A 17,013-nucleotide genomic window follows, 5' to 3' on the forward strand; every position below is an offset into this window, starting at 1 on the left:
TGTAGATATTTTTAAATTAATTTTTAGGTGTGTGTATGTCATTAATATGATGAAAATATTGATGTAATCTGCTATATTTTTTTATTTTTCTCATATTTCGCGAATATGTGCAACTTTATCGTGATTATTATAATATATTCATATTCTTATTTTACGGAGGAAAATATATATCAACGTTTTTGGTCAATATAATAAACGGCGTAATTTTAAGATTTTTTTCTTATGCCCAAAATTAAAACCTCGAAAACTTTTGCGCGCATCAACCCAAAATTTGATCGCGAACGGTTTCGGAGTCAGAACATTTTTCTCTATATGTGTACCAAAAATCATTGATGTGCCACAAAAACAAAAAAGCTGATTTTTTGAAAATGGAATATTAAAAAATTGGCAATATTGCCCATGTATAAATCTCTTTTAGAAAATTTGGTATAACTCTCTCGAATGCAATAACCCATTTGATACAAGCTTTGAATATTTATTTCCAACCCTTGATCAAGTCAGAAAATATCACGTGAACAGAGAATACTTAAATCATCATCAATTGTATTGAGATTTTTATGTATTCCACGGCTACTTGTATTTCGATCTTTTTTTCTAAAAAATGGAAATTTCTGGTAAGGAAAAAAAAAAACTATATTTGGTTTTAGCTCACTTAATTTGGGAGTTATCTGTTTTGTTTTTATTGCAATATTTATAACTATATCTATTAAAATTGAAAAATCTATGTTTATATACATAAATGCTAATTATTCTATATACTATCTACATAACTATTGATTAAATACACTTAAACTATAAATGTGTTGCCTAAATACTACAAAAAAAAAATTAAAATAAAAAAAAATGATGCCAATAAGGGAATTTGGCCGAGAGGAAGAATTGCAAAAAAATAAAAGTCAGCAATTCCATTCTCAAATGGCATTGAAAATAAAAATAATTTTGAAAAATCAAAACAAAACTGAGATTTAAGAAATATTAATAAAAAAAATGGGGAATCATTACAATCGAATTTTTCACATAATCCCAAGAATTATTAATTTACATTTGATATCAGAACTTAAACTAATCGTGATATTACAGATGACCTGAGATTTATTTCAATTGTGCCTTATTGGGACATTCTTTGGCAATTTCACGAATGACACGGCACAAAAGTTCTCCACAGACGGCTTGGCGGGAACGACCCACTGTCACAACTTCTTCGTGATTGGCCTCATCTTCACTGCTGTCATAGCCGGTGGCACATTTGTTGGTGATCAAACTAAAGGCGAAGACTGTCAAATCACAATGACGAGCTGTGATAACTTCATGGACGGTACTCATGCCCACCGCATCAACACCCATGGTCCGCAACATTCTCAACTCGGCTACGGTTTCATAATTTGGTCCACCCAAACAGGTGTAGACACCCTCGTGGATTTCATTCTCAATTCCCATATCTTTGGCAACTTGTTTGGCAATTTTAATCAGATGAGCATTGTAGGCATTTGTCATGGGAGGGAAGCGGGGACCAAAACGAGGATCATTGGGCCCTTGCAGCGGCGAATTGCCGGCAAAGCCCATAATATTGATGTGATCACGTACAAGCATAATATCACCGACCTTGAATTTGCTGTTGAGACCACCGGCAGCATTGGTGGCCATCAAATAACGGACACCGACCAATTTCATAACACGCACCGGCATTGAACACTTGGCCAAGGGATAACCCTCATAGTAATGGAAACGTCCCTGCATAGCCATAACAGGCATATTTTCCAAATAACCGAAAATCATGCGACCAACATGTCCCTCCACCGTGGACACTGGAAAGTTGGGAATATCTTCATATTCAAAGATTTTCGTATCGGTAATCATATCAGCAATGGAATTTAAACCGGAACCGCAAATAATACCAATTAGGGGACGAATAGTTGTGCGATCCAACAAATAATCGGCAATATCTTTAATGACTTCATAGGAATATCTGGAAATAGCAAAAAATAAAAGCAACAAAGTTGTAATATTAATAAAATGTTGAAAACAAATCGTAAATATATATTTATGGACAATCATAAAAAACACGTCAACAAATTGTAGTACACAGTACGAAAAAGATGAATAATGAAATATTGTAACAGTTCCTCGAAAAAGATAAGTATTACGGTAAGTTTTAACACACAAAAATATATAGCAAGAAACATATATTCCTGAAAATATATTCTTAACAATTTGATATAGTTTTTCAGTAAGAATTTAAAAATTCTCAGCATACGCCTTTTTAAAATAATTTTTGCTCTGAACTTTCTCTACCTTATAGGCCTATATGTTATATTCTTTATATCCATTCATTTATGTTGCCCTTAATATGTTATAGTTTCAAAAGGGTTATACCAGTCGCTTAGTGGTTTAAGTCCATATTTCTAATATTGAGATATTTAATTTTGTTTGTGACCTTAAGTGGACTTAAAGCACTTTCAAAATTAACCACTCACATGTTATATTTGGATCAATACGGCCCCGATTTTATATAAATGGTTCAGCAATGAATCCACATCTGTCAGATTATTGATATTTGAATATTTTCATTTAAAATTTGTATAAATCTAATTGAACACTACGAATTGAAGTTGTTGCACCCTCCAAAATATTTTGAAATATGTACATATAATACACCACAAACACGAAATAAAACCAGTAAGGAAAGTAGCAAAATCGGACTGGGCCTACTTTTGATACCCTTCACCACTTTAGGGATATTCTATAAAATCGGGCGAAAATATGTATGTGGGAGCAATATCTAAATCTGAACCGATTTCAACGACACTTAAGCACACAATTTAGATAACATCGGAATAAAGGATATTTGGGAGCTATATCTAAATCTGAACCGATTTTCACGAAACTTAACGCACATCATTCTGTGTTAACTTTGGTGCCAAATTTCGTGCAAATCGAAAGATATATAGGGATTTGGTGCACAATTTACATTAAATCGGAGGAAAATAGGAGCTATATTTAAATCTGAACCGATTTAATTCAGTTCGCTGTGCAAAATTTGTATACATCAATCTGGACAAATATTCGCTATGCAATAGTTTCATTAATATAACATTTATATAAAATTAGATATATAGGATCTATATTTAAATATAAACCGATCTTCTCCAATTTCAATAGGGTTCGTCCTTGGACCAAATAAGTAACCCGTACCAAATTTCATCCAATTCGGATAACAATGCAACCTGTACTTTGTTTACAATTTAAAATGGACAGATATACAGACGGACGGACATTTGGGACTTTTAAAACCCTCAAGTAATTGAAGAGAAAAAAGGCACTGTCTGATGCCCTCTTTGGCCCCAAGGTGTGATTGGACCTACACATTTCATCGAAAACAATGATGGAAAGACTGTCGCAGTCAATTCGGAGCGTAATGATCATATGACAATGGAATTTCTTTATCTTCTATTGAAGGAAATGACTTGGAGAATATTTGGTTGTTCCAGTGAGGAGTTATCATGCCCGCCATCAAAAATAAGGACTTTTCTTTAATCACAAAAAACAACAACAAGACAACAACAAAAATGACACAAATATATACAGCTCAAGCGAATATGTTTAAAAATAAAAAATGTGGGGGGGGGGGGGGGGGGGGGGGGGGGGGGGGGGGGGGGGGTATATCAAAACAATTTTAAATTTCCAAATGATTAATGTGGAATACCAATTGTGTTCGATTTTGATCAGATATTCATTTCTGACGTTTCTAGAGGTATGAACTACGTCGTCGTATTATTTCATGTGTTATCATATTTCCAATGCAAAACGTCAATTTCGCATTAAAACTTAAAATTAAAAATTTGTTAGCCGATTTTCAGTGGTATTATAAACGCTACAGTTTTGAGTGCGAAATAATAAAATCAACACTGCAATTTTCATCGAAATTCTTGGAAAATATGTAGAAGATAAGGCGAATGATAAGTGAAAGTAAACATTGACGAAACATTGCACAAAACAGGTGATTTTGTTGTTGAATCCATGACAAACGTGACAGTCGTTTGATTGTGGAACAATATATATATATATATATATCAAGAAAAGTGTGAGAATAAATAAAATTATTGTTGAAATAAATGTAAAATAGTCGGATATTATTAGAAGGGATTATAACTATATTTTCCCATATATATTAATTTGTTTTTACCATTCTGTTTATTTATGGATTCAGTGACTCAATAGGAGTATATAGGTATAGTTACAAAAATATGTTTATACCTATGTCAATGGAATTATCCTTAATATTGAAAACAACAAACCAAATACACCACAATACCATACTAATATTATATCTCAATATATATATTTTAATAATTTAAAATATATATATATATTTTTTAATTTTCTTATATAAATTTCGTTCAATACTCTTTTCGCGCATTTACATTTTTATTTGACTGTGATATAATTAAAAAAAATACAAAATTAAAAAAAAAAAATCCAATTCACTTACTTTTCGCAAATTTCCGCTTCAATTTTGTTCTTTGTTATAGCCACATTAGTTATATTATTATTGTTATTTCTGTAAAAATTTATTGTATAACAGTCATAGGATTTTGTTATATTTCTTATTTATATATTGGTTTTGTGTTGTATACCTTTATAAAAAAAGACCCTCAAAGAAAATCCCACTGAAACTTGCAGGCGTTTGTCATTCTGTTAAAAAATAAGCGCAAGCCAACTGTCAGTCAGTTTAAGAAAATAAAAATGTTATTTAGAAATATATATTTAATATGCAGTAGCCACACCACTTCTATAACTATTTTTAATTCGGAAGAACATTAGGATAAAATTTCTCTTAACTTTAAAAAAAAGTCATTCTGTAGGTTGTAAAAAATATATTGTATTTCTATGGTAAGACTAATCTATTTCTATGTTCTGGCTAGTAGAGTACATAAAATGATTTCTACCTTCAAAGAAGTAAAAACATCACATAGTTCAGGGGGAACAATTTTTTACTATCTATTATCCACTTTCAAAATAACTATAATCGGTCAGGTCAGGATCTATATGCAGCCTGTATCGAGACATTATCCAACATTGGTTACAAAATTTACTTCTGACAAAATTTACTTAACCTTTACAGGGGAATACATTTTAATATCAGGCCTTGAACCTGATATTAAAATCCAAAATGTTGAACCATTCACTCGTATGGAAAATGCGCCTATGGCCATTAAAATAGCTTATATTAGGTGAGATATTTATATGGGGACTATTTCAAACATTGACTTATATTTACAATGTTTTGCGAATATGTTTAGTACTCAACAAGAAACCGGAATTGCGGAATGAATTACCTAAAAGTTGGGGGATTTATTACAATGTCTCCTCTTGAAAATGCGAAGTTGGACGTAACCATTATAAAAAGGCTATACCAAAACGTGGAACGATATATTATATATGTATCTCATTTTCAAAATCAACATTCTAGGAGTAATTGCAGAATATTTCAAGGATCTATTTTAAATGTTAGAATATATATCGTGATTTCAACTGACGGACAAGGATACATAGAGTACATTTATATTCCGGCATATTGGTTTTAACGACCAAATCCAAAAGTCCCAAAAAATTTTGTCATTATACCCTACAAAACTAGGTTGTCAGGGTATTATAGCTTTGTGCAGGCCAAGAGTTTGTAATGCCGCGAAATATTAGTCCTAGACCCTCCTTTAAGTATACTAATCATAGTCATATCTCGACTAGCTGATTCGATGTAGACATGTGTTTCCGTCCGTCCGTCCATTATAATTTGTAAACACGATACAGGCCACAGTTATGGACCAATCTTCACCAAATTTTGCATGGAGGATAGGTTCGGCCCAATGAAGACCCCTATTGTTTTTGGTAAAGATCGGTTAGTATTTAAGAGATGAAATGGACCAAATACTTAATTTTTGTTGGTTTTTCTGGTCGCTCCAGAGGCCGCAGTTATGGTCCCAACATCGTGAAATTTTACATGGAGAAGAGGATCGTGCCAAAGAATAAGCATTCCTGTTTTGATAAAGATCGGTCAATATTTAGCGGGTCAAATGGACCCTGACTTTTGTGTGAAAAAATTACAAAATTTTTATTCTGGGGCGTATATACTTGCTCCTGAAGGACATATACCCGAGAAGTTGATAGTATATCCAAGAGAAGTTGTTGACCTTCAAATTGATACCAAACTTATGGCTGCATGTACTCTGATGTGGGAGTTATACGTAATTAGGTAAAGGTGACTATGTGCATAGTATTACGATTACTCCATTAGAGGACGGAAATGTCGCGCTGATACTTTTGAAATTGTACATGAACTTCCGATTATGGTCAAGCACGACGCCTATAGTTTTCGGTGAAGTTGAGATTTCATTCAGAAGGTGCAATGAACCGAAATCTTTAACTTTGTCAGATTTTCTAGTCGCTCTAGAGGCAATTATTATATGCAGAGCATCACATATTTTACAAGGTGAAGGGGATCTGACCAAATACTTAGAGCGGCTGTTTAGATGATGATCGGTCAATCAACCAAAACCTAAAGTGACAAAATTTTTCGTTGATCTATAATTGGTGAAAAGGGTGCAAATATCTCGAAATATTGCCCAGGCTCAGAATATAGAACCGCAGAAAGTTTGATTTTCGTGGTGGTTGTGTAGGGTATCACGTGGTCGGCCTCGTCCGACTATACTGCTCCCCTCACTGGTTTTTATACCATTATTAAAACCAATTTAGTCGGACCCTTGGTCATTATTATAAGTGATGACACCAACAGTACAGTCAAATTTTCTTCAATTTAAATATATGATATATGAGACCCGTTATATTGACACTATATCTGACCATGCATATTTTATGAACCAGCAACGACTTTAATAAGTAGTTAAAATACATTACATACTACTACGTGTATTTTCGACATCTCCTTAAGAAAAAGATAATATTTTTGTAATAAACATTGAAATATTGCATGTTTGCTCTTGAACTTTTTTTTACAGCACAACAATTTATTTTTTAGTAAAATATTTAACCCTCTTGCCGTTATGGTAGTTGGATCTTAAAAACTAAAACCCCAATATTGCCAGTAATAAATCTTATCAATACTTCTTATCAAATTGCAGAGAATTGCCAATAAATGTTAAAAATTAATAAATCGTGAAGAAAAAATAAAACAAGAATAACGCCACCTTTTAGTATGGGTTTGATGAATCAGCAACATAATTGATGTTTAATTGACATTGATTACAAAATAACTGAATGATTTAATGTTAGAATTCTTGAGGGGGTGGAAACAAAAAGAAAAAAGTGAAAATAAAAACAAAACATAATTTTCATGGAAATGTTTAATCGAAAGCCATAAACCATAATTGAAATAAAATGATAAAAGAATTGTAAAATAACATACAAAAACAATAATCGATAACTTTTTCCACACGAAAAAAAGACAAACCAAAAATAAAAATTAAAAAACAATGGAAGAAACAATGGAAGAAACAACACAAAACACAAATATAATTTAACAGAAAAAATAATAATTTCGATTTTAAACGAAAAATCAATTTTGATTGACTACTAACTTTTCTTCATTCATCACCATTTCAATTTGTGATAATTGTCTTTGCATTCTTGATGTTGTTGTAGCTGCTGATTCTGATGATCTGGAATAAGAAATAAAATGTTTGGAGATGATGTTTAAAATGGATCGGATATTGTATAAATTTTGTTTTTTGTTTTAATTATTAAGAATGTGGCAATTAGTATTGCTTTGCTTAAATGTGAATTTAGAATATGAAAAAATAAAAAAACACTGCTTAAAAATTATTGTGGGAGATCAAATGTGGAGATTTTCATATGTTAGGCAATGTCGACAATTTCATAATGTTAATTGTGTAAACAAATCGTAAACAAAATAGTTTTAGAAATCGTAATCAATATGCATTCAAAGCAGTTTATTTTGCAAAAAAGCAAACAAATATACCCTAATGCACTTGCCCACCTGACCACTTATCTACTCAGATTACTTTTTGTCAAGGGGTTCGTTATGTATTCGTATATTATCACATTTTGGCTAATACAAAATACAGTTATCAGCAAAATAATAACAAAAAATGTGATATGACACACCTCCTGACAAGGTGTTTTCGTAATAATCAGAAAAAAAAAAATGATTGCCGATTTTTGTACGCACACTAATCAAAAAATGCAATATTGTACAAAGTGCAATTGATATATTCGAAAATATTTCATTGCTAAAAAGCTGATTGATTATTTTTTCAACGAAATTTGGGCAAATAAATGAGAGTGTTCAAAGGACATATATTCAATAATTATCAGATAAATAATAATGCATTATTTAAGAACAGTTTTTTCGAGAATTAACATAACTGCAATCGTATATTTTTAAAAAATTTTAAAAAGGGGATAATTTTCAACAATTTTCAGAAACTTATGCTACTAGCATCGTTTGTAAATATTATTTATTAGTAAATAGCACAGATATAGACGAGATTTTTTTAATAATTTTTCAAGAATATTCAAAAAGTGTTTTTAACAATTTCTGAAGATTTATCAAAGAGTGAATGTTTTAAAATAGCAATAAAATAAATAATGTTGGACATTTAAAAAAAATATATTTTCAAGTTACAATTTTCAAGTAATTGAAGAGAGGCAAATACACTCAGGAAAAGTCACAGTTTAGTGTTCGTTTTCAAGTAGTTCTTGTAAAAAATTACATATACCGCACAAAAACCCATTAATTTGGTGCTAACATAATTAATTTTTGAAAATTTTTCATAAAAATGTTTTTTAACTTGAAAATTTATCAGTTTTTAAAATTATTTTTCTAGGATAATTTTGAAATGCTTATATAATAATTTTTATGATTTTTTTATGAAACGTAAAGAAAATTTCCAAGAAGTCTTAGTTTTTATAAATAGAACTATATTAAAAGCACGTAGTACGTAGATCTATATTAAAAACAGCCTTTTTTGTCGTAATATTTATACCCTACACCACACTGTGGTACAGGATATTATGTCTTTGTGCATATGTTTGTAACAGGCAAAAGGAAACGAGATAGACACATGGTTCCTTTTGAGAATATGCATAGAATCACTTTCTGAGTCGATTTATGCATGTCCGTCCGTCTGTCCGTCTGTAGATGTTAAATTGTAAACCAAGTACAGGTCGCATTTATGATCCGATTTGGATGAAATTGGCACAAGTCACTTATTTGGCCCAAGGACGAACCCTATTGAAATTGGGAAAAATCGGTTCAGCGGTTCAGCTCCCATACATATTTTCGTCCGATTCAAGGTAAATGGGGCACCATTCGATTTGCACAAAATTTTGCACAGAGTACTGAATTAGGTCCAGAATTATGTGTGCCAAGTTTAGAGAAAATCGGTTCAGATTTAGATATAGCTCCCATATATAGCTTCGTCCGATTTAAGGTAAATGATGCATCAAAGTCCCCATAAATCATTAGATTTGCATGAAATTTGGCACAGAGTATTGAATTAGGTCCAGAATTATGTGTGCTAAGTTTCGTAAAAATCGATTCAGATTTAGATATAGCTCCCATATATAGCTTCGTCCGATTTAAGGTAAATGATGCATCAAAGTCCCCATAAATCATTCGATTTACGCGAAATTTGGCATAGAGTATTGAATTAGGTCCAGAATGATGTGTGCTATGTTTCGTGAAAATCGGTCCAGATTTAGATATAGCTCCCATATATAGTTTTGTCCGATTTTATATAAATGGTACACCAATGTCCCTATATATCTTTCGATTTGCACGAAATTTGGCACAGCGTACTAAATTAAGTCTAAGTTTCGTGAAAATCGGTCCAGATTTAGATATAGCTCGCATATATATTTTCGTCCGATTTAAGGTAAATGTGGCACCAAAGCCCCTATATATCTTTCGATTTGCACGAAATTTTGCATAAAGTACTCAATTAGGTCAAGAATGACGTGTGCCAAGTTTCGAAAAAATCGGGTCAGATTTATATATAGCTCCAATATATATATTCTTCCCATTTTAGGTAAATGGGTCTCCAAAGTATATCTTTCGATTTGTGCGAAATTTGGCATAGGGTACTGAATTGGGTCCAGAATGTTGTGTGCTAAGTTTCGTAAAAATTGGTTCAGATTTAGATATAGCTCCAATTTATATTTTCGTCCGATTTAATGTGCACTAAAGAACCAAAGATTGGCCGACCCGCACACAATTTTGGACAAAGTACTGAAGTTACTATAACCTTTCGTGTGTCAAGTTTTCTTGAAATTGGTTCAGATTTACATATAGTTCCTATATGTACTTTCGTCCGATTTTATATAAATGGTGTACTAAAGACCTTTAGTAGGCCGATTGTCAAAACGTACTGAAATTAATATAAATTAATCTCGGGCAAGTTTTCTTGAAATCGGTTCAGATTTAGATATAGCATAGCTTCCATATATAATTTCGACCTATTCATGTTGATTTTAAAACAAATAATCAATGGATGTTTGATTGGTATTACATTTTAAACAGTGAACTTATAGATAAAGATCGCATTTTTATGTTCGTTCAATTTCATGTCAATGTTCCTTCGAAAAGACGACATCTGTAAAGATACATATGCGGAATATCCCCAAAGTCGTGAAGGGTATCATATATAGTCGGCCAAGTCCGACTTTATTACTTTCCTTACTGGTTTTATGAATAATTATTGAGTTGTGCAATTTTTTATAAAGTTTAAATTGCTAAACAAATATTTTATACCCTTTTTATTGAATATTTTAAAATTATTTTTTGTCTTTTTATAGAAAAAAAATTTTTTGAGCAAATTTTTGAAATGAAAGCTTCATGTATATTTAATTAAGAATTATTATTAGCAAAACACATCCCAATAGAAATTTTAGAAATACTGTACTGTCGCTTGTATTGAATGAAGTGTTGTTCTTGTTGTTGGCAACATTGCCATGATTATCTACTCAAATGACAAACCGTTTTTTTTTCTTGTATATTAAACTACGTTGTTTCTTATCGGCTGTGATTCTCTTCTTTCATTAATTTCATCATCATCATCATATTCTTCATTTCGTTTTTTCTGTAGCTTTGATGGGTAAATGTTTATTATTCGCTTCGTACGCTAGCTGCAGACAACCTCCTTATTCACAAAGTAAATATAAAAAATACAGTTCTGCTATTATTCTGCGATATTTTTTAAATCCAAAAATCGAAAACTTGTCAGTTATAACATGCAAATCATTCATTGTCGTATAACAATTGATATATCGGACACATGAATAAAATCTATATTGCCTTAGGCCACATTATGGCAATAGCCGCCATAAAACAATTCTAAAAGGTTATTCATTAATGTATATTTGTCAGCACATTAGAACATTTGAGTGTATGTAATAGATCTGAAATGGAGGTGTGTATTACAAAATGTATCCACGTGTTCGATCTGCTCTGAATTATAATTTTTTGTTTTGTTTTGATTTGAAATCAAATATTCTATTCCATGGAGGCTTAACGTTTTTTGTATTGAGATTTTGTTGAATAAACATTTTGTTTTACAATTTCTAATCTAATATTATATTTAATTAGATAATATGTAAATTGTTGTTTTGTTTGTTTAAGGAAAATATTATTATTAAACCATATTCGTTGTATTGGTATTTACATTTGATAATGTAATATAATTAATCTGACATTGGCCATGAACAGTGTATTGTCGCATTCCAGCTGGGATCAACACACAACAATATTTTTTTACAAGGCTTGTTTTGGGGGTATGTTGGTCAACACACCCCCTTAATTAAACCAATGAGAATTGGAGTTTCGGGTTTTTTTCAACAACAATATAATGATGTTGTTCCCTCCCCTTTGATATAACCAAACACTTGAAGTATGTCCATACGAATACTTGATCTTGATTGTGGTCAAATGCACTTGACTGTAATATCTATGGGTTCATATGTGCGTTTTCTGTAAAAACCGGTTAAAGGCAAAGCTTTATCAGTCATTATTAACTATTTAGGTATGTTTGATAAAAGCTTCATATCTGCTAATCAGAAAAAATTGAAATAAATTTAAAAAAATCGAAAAATATATTAATTTTTTTTTTTTTTTTTTTTTGAAAATATATCGAACAAATAAATCGAGAAAAAAATCGAAAAATATTTGAGCGTTTATTTTTTTGTTTATTTGCTTAGATTTGTATTTTGAATATTAACAAGTTATAACATGAGCGTCTTTTTTCTCTCTGTTATGCTAATAATACCAACATCACGCGATATAAACCAATTATCTATGATTTTTTTCTATCTGCATATATATGTCGAATTCATAATATTGTGTATACCAAAAAAGAAATTAATACAACAATTTCTAGATTTGAATTTTTTGAACTTGTTATCTCTGATTTTGGGTTTGGCTTAAATTTTGTTTTATTATTTTTTTTATTAATAATGTATGCATATATTTCTATTGTTGTTGTATTAAATTATTATTGATACACATAATTTTGTTTGGTTTTATTTTCGTTTTTTTTTTTAACATGAAGATTTGTATATTATATTTGATTTTTTTTAAATACGTTCTACGGTAGAGAAATTTCTTGAAAGCAAGAAGAACACATTTTGTTTAGTTTTTTTTAATCTATTTAAGGTGTTTGGTATGATGTAGGATTATTGACTTCGGTTGAAAATTAGCAAAATGACAAACCTAGGAAAATATTTTTTTTTGAAAAAAGTGTCCGCCAATCGTAACAACAATGTTTTAAAAAACGAATTAAGGTTTTGAGAAGCACTCTTGCAGTCGCTTTATGCTGAAACAATAAATCGATTATATCTTCAAGAATTTTTAGATTTTTCTCTTGAAATTTTAAAGCAACATTGAGAATTCAAATTAAATAAAATTAAAAAAAAAAACAGTGAGCGGAGCAGTATAGTCGGACGGGGCCGACCATACGATATCCTACACAACTATTCTATCATTCTGCAGATTTTTATTCCGAGCCTGGGTAAAATTTCGTGATTGTCGCACCCTCTTGCCCGATTAGAGGTCAATAGCACCTCTTCCATACATTGACATATTTTCCGAATATTACTAATGTTCACTACAGTCCTTTTAATTACTTATCCAGATTCCCTATCTGATCATTAACGAAAATTATAGGCGTTGTCCTTGACCATAACTGGAACCTCATGGAACATTTCCAAGCGATCAGCGCTATATTTTCGCCCTCTAGTGTGGTAATGGTTTATTAAATAATATCTGAATACGTAAGCACCTGTAAATATTTACGTGTAATTCCCACATCCGAGTACATACGACAATATAATTGGTATCAATTTAAAGGTCAACCACTCCTCTTGGATATACTATAAACTTCTCGGCTCTATGTCCTTCAGGAGTAAATATATACGCTATAGAATACAAATTTTGTACTTTTTCACAAAAAAGTCTGGGTCCATTTGACCCGCTAAATATTGACCGGTCTTTATCAAACGTCTATTGAACGTGCCCAAAATGACCGTTTGTGCATTGCATGTCACCCAAACTGCCCGCGAGCGTATCTTGAAGGCTGGCGGTGAGGTAATCACCTTCGATCGACTGGCTTTGAAGTCGCCCACTGGCAAGAACTGCCTGTTGTTGCAAGGTAAACGCACCGCTCGTACAACCTGCAAATATTTCGGAAAGACACTCGGTGTACCTCACTCCCACACCCGCCCCTATGTTCGCTCCAAGGGACGTAAAATCGAACGCGCCCGTGGTCGTCGTTCCAGCTGTGGTTATAAGAAGTAAACAATTCGAGAAAGATAACACCTCCGAATGTTTATTTGTAATTTACGTCTACTCTTCTCTCAACCATTTAAAATTGTGACTACATCGCTTGAGAAAATTCCAACAGACGTGAATAAACAAATCAATCAGTTGGTTGATGGAATTAAAAAAAAACAGGCATGCATATTCTTTGGCCCAATTCCCTCCATGTAAAAATTCGAGATGTTTGGACCAAATTTCGGCCTCTGGAGCGACCAGAAAAACCGACAAAAAAATAAGTATTTTGTCCATTTCATCCCCTAAATATTAACCGGTATCTATCAAAAAACAACAGGGGTCTTTATTGGGCCGAACCCTCCCGAACCCTAATGTCATTTTAAAGCTAACTTCATAATGCATCTCTCATAGAAGTCCTGCTCTCTATTTGGAAAAAACTATAGTAGTCGATTTTCACAATCCTTCCTAGATACCAATTTTTGATCATTAAAGAAATTTAGCAGAGCAAGAAAATGATGATAATCGCTTTTTGCCAAGTCCGGACCGAATTTTTTGAAGATGTGTGTGGCCTAGTGTTGTCCTTGTGGCACACGACACCTCTCCTGTTGGCCAATTCTGGCCGTGTCTAGTCAATTGTAAATGATTTTAAACAGTATTAGCTCCTGGGCAAAATAATTTTTTTTTACTGCGAAATGTCGCCTTTCCATCGAGCATAAATCTAAAATTGTGTGATCGATGATTTACGAGAAATCTATCAGTGCAGCCATATCCCGAAAAATAAAGGATATATTTTCCCCAACCTAATATTATGATCCCAGAAGGGCAAATACGTCATATGTCATGTTTTTTTTTTTTTGGAAATCTAAAATCGCAAAAAAAATCGATGTGTGTAACCCCTTCAAAAAATTGCATAAGACAAATTTCACACAATTACCTAGAATTTAATATCTTATCTTTAATTCTCCAACCACTTACAAATAAATATTGCAACCCAGACAATGTTTTATCTTTAAATAGAAATACTTGCAATAAAGCAAAAAAATATTGGGATTTTCTACTAATGCCGACTACTACTTTATTTGGTTGCAGACAACAGAAGCACCACAAACTTTCCTTAACAATTAGTTAACATGGAGGGTTAGTAACCTAGTGTTTTTATACAAAGTTTTCTTTATTATTATTTTTCCTTATAATAATTCATTTCTATTGTAGAGTGCATAGAAATGGATAAGAAACCAACCAAGTTGTAGGGTTTCTAGTTGGTTTTATATTTTGGAAATACCAACAAATGCAGTCCCATCAGTCCCAAGTAGATATCACATCTTATCGATGGATCACATCTTTGAACATGATCTGATGTTAGTACAAATATTTGTTAAATCAGTCATTATAGCCGAGATACTTACTGGCGTAGGTACGAACATGACACCGGTTTGATGAAAATATTACGAAGTTAAGATTGAATCCATCCAGATATTTTCAAAATTGTGATAATATTTAGGAGGTCTCGATTGGCCCTTCCTAAACTATTAGGTTTTGGCGCAAAGATTGATTTGTTATAAAATTAATTATCAGCAACATTTGACCCTTTGTGGGAGACCTACAAGAAGGAGTGATCCGAACTTCCTCTCCTTCCAATAAAATTTATGTTTGGATGAAATTGGTAAATAGACTTCAAATTGTCGGCAACGGATTTGGTCCGAATAAACTTGGGGTCTAAATTAGCAAATTTCTGCTGTAGAAACGTGTGCTGAGAATATCTAAAACAAAACCTCAAACTACTCTGTTCGGGGACAGAAAACAAATCAGTCAAGACTATGACAAAATCAATTAGATGCTACATTACTCATCCAAATTTAACTAATGGAAAATATAAGAAGACAATGTCACCCTCGTTTATATTTTCTTAAAATTGGCAGCAATTTTTGCAATCGAAATGGTTATACGCTCTTCTAGCAAAAATTGCAAAGGTAGTACTATATTGCATGTCTGGCAACACAGATTGCATCTCACCTTTCAGTTTGTATATTGCAAACAAATATATTATACAATATATATATTTCCGGTTTATAATCGATATTTTGAATAGCTGACCTCTTCGCATAACAATAAACACTGCTCAATACCCACGTGTACACAGTATTCTAAAACCAAACAATAGAAAACTAGAAAATTCGATGTCACATTTTAATGATCTACATTGGCGCCCAACAAAAATACAGTTGAAACCCATTTGTTTACATTATCTTTCCATATGAAATAAAACAACACCCTTTAATTAATTCCCTTCTGGAATTTTCCACATACTCATTTGTCTTCTATTGGTATTCTTATCATGTTTTTCCATTGATTGGACTTACAAGACAATCAAGTTTAGGTGCTGCTGCACCACACATTCCTTCATTCATTGATAATACCATCTTCATCTTGTTTACAGATTTTAACAGATCATTAAAACTTGTTATGATGTACGTTTTGAAACAGGTCATCAATTCGAAAATGGGCAAGAAAATTACAATGTTTTCCATTGAAATGGAATGTTTGTCTATGTACCACATACGTACACACATAAATCTGTGCAGGACTAAAAAAGGAAACTAGAAAAGCAAATGGAAATACTTACGAATTATTTTCAATGGCGGTATAGGTATTGCGGGTAGCATTGCCATTCATTTCACTGCCATTGGTCTTGGATTTGGCAATGAGGCAGGCGCTGTCTGTTGCACTGGAGCCGGTCATGTTGTTGTTCTTTTTTGTGTTTTTAAACAAATATTTGAAATGGATTTACGAAAAAACGTGGTGCTTTGCTTAATTTGCACACAAAATTTCAATTCAAGTTTTTTTTCTTTCTTTTTTATATTTCGGCAACTAGTTATGCTAATAAAACTCTGCTTTTGTCACAATCTTATCTGAATTTCTAATTAAATACAATTTTGTATATTTCGCACTATAAACCCAGAATAGACAAAGGTCTGGACGCTGTCAATTCACAATTTCTTCAAAATTAAAAAAAAAGAAGAACGCAAAATAGTTTTGATGTTGCCTGCTTCAAGCGTTTTTGTCAACTGATCGGTTCGCCTATTTACTGGGCTGTATTTATAAGAAACCTGTTGTTGTCCATTGGGCCGGTGTTGTGTGTCTCATCATCATCATCATCACCATAGTTGTTGTTTTTGTCGTCGTCGTCGTCGTTAACCAAACATCAACACAAACTA

General features: G+C 32.1%; 2 protein-coding genes across 3 annotated transcripts; one reads left to right on the top strand and one right to left on the bottom strand.

Moving 5' to 3' along the window:
• Positions 1 to 1,082: 1,082 nt before the first annotated feature.
• Positions 1,083 to 16,554, bottom strand: LOC133330570 (purine nucleoside phosphorylase). Of its 2 annotated transcripts, XM_061539008.1 has the most exons (3): positions 16,422 to 16,554; positions 7,593 to 7,673; positions 1,083 to 1,966 (listed from the first exon to the last, which is right to left on the bottom strand). In XM_061539008.1, exons 1-3 carry the CDS (start codon positions 16,535 to 16,537, stop codon positions 1,093 to 1,095), a joined length of 1,071 nt encoding a protein of 356 aa, XP_061394992.1. In that variant the 5' UTR covers positions 16,538 to 16,554; the 3' UTR covers positions 1,083 to 1,092. The 2 variants fall into 2 exon arrangements, with proteins under 2 accessions (XP_061394992.1, XP_061394993.1); XM_061539009.1 differs by lacking the exon at positions 7,593 to 7,673.
• LOC133330567 (large ribosomal subunit protein eL18-like) lies at positions 13,511 to 13,826 on the top strand (the record flags this gene model as incomplete). The annotated part of the gene is made up of 1 exon (XM_061539006.1): positions 13,511 to 13,826. A coding segment is annotated over one exon (312 nt), but the record flags the coding sequence as incomplete, so codon positions are not given.
• Positions 16,555 to 17,013: the final 459 nt, after the last annotated feature.

Source organism: Musca vetustissima, unplaced genomic scaffold (assembly GCF_032173495.1).
Source record: "Musca vetustissima isolate MV318-11 ecotype Yass unplaced genomic scaffold, APGP_CSIRO_Mvet_v1 utg23084, whole genome shotgun sequence".
NCBI lineage: Eukaryota > Metazoa > Arthropoda > Insecta > Diptera > Muscidae > Musca > Musca vetustissima.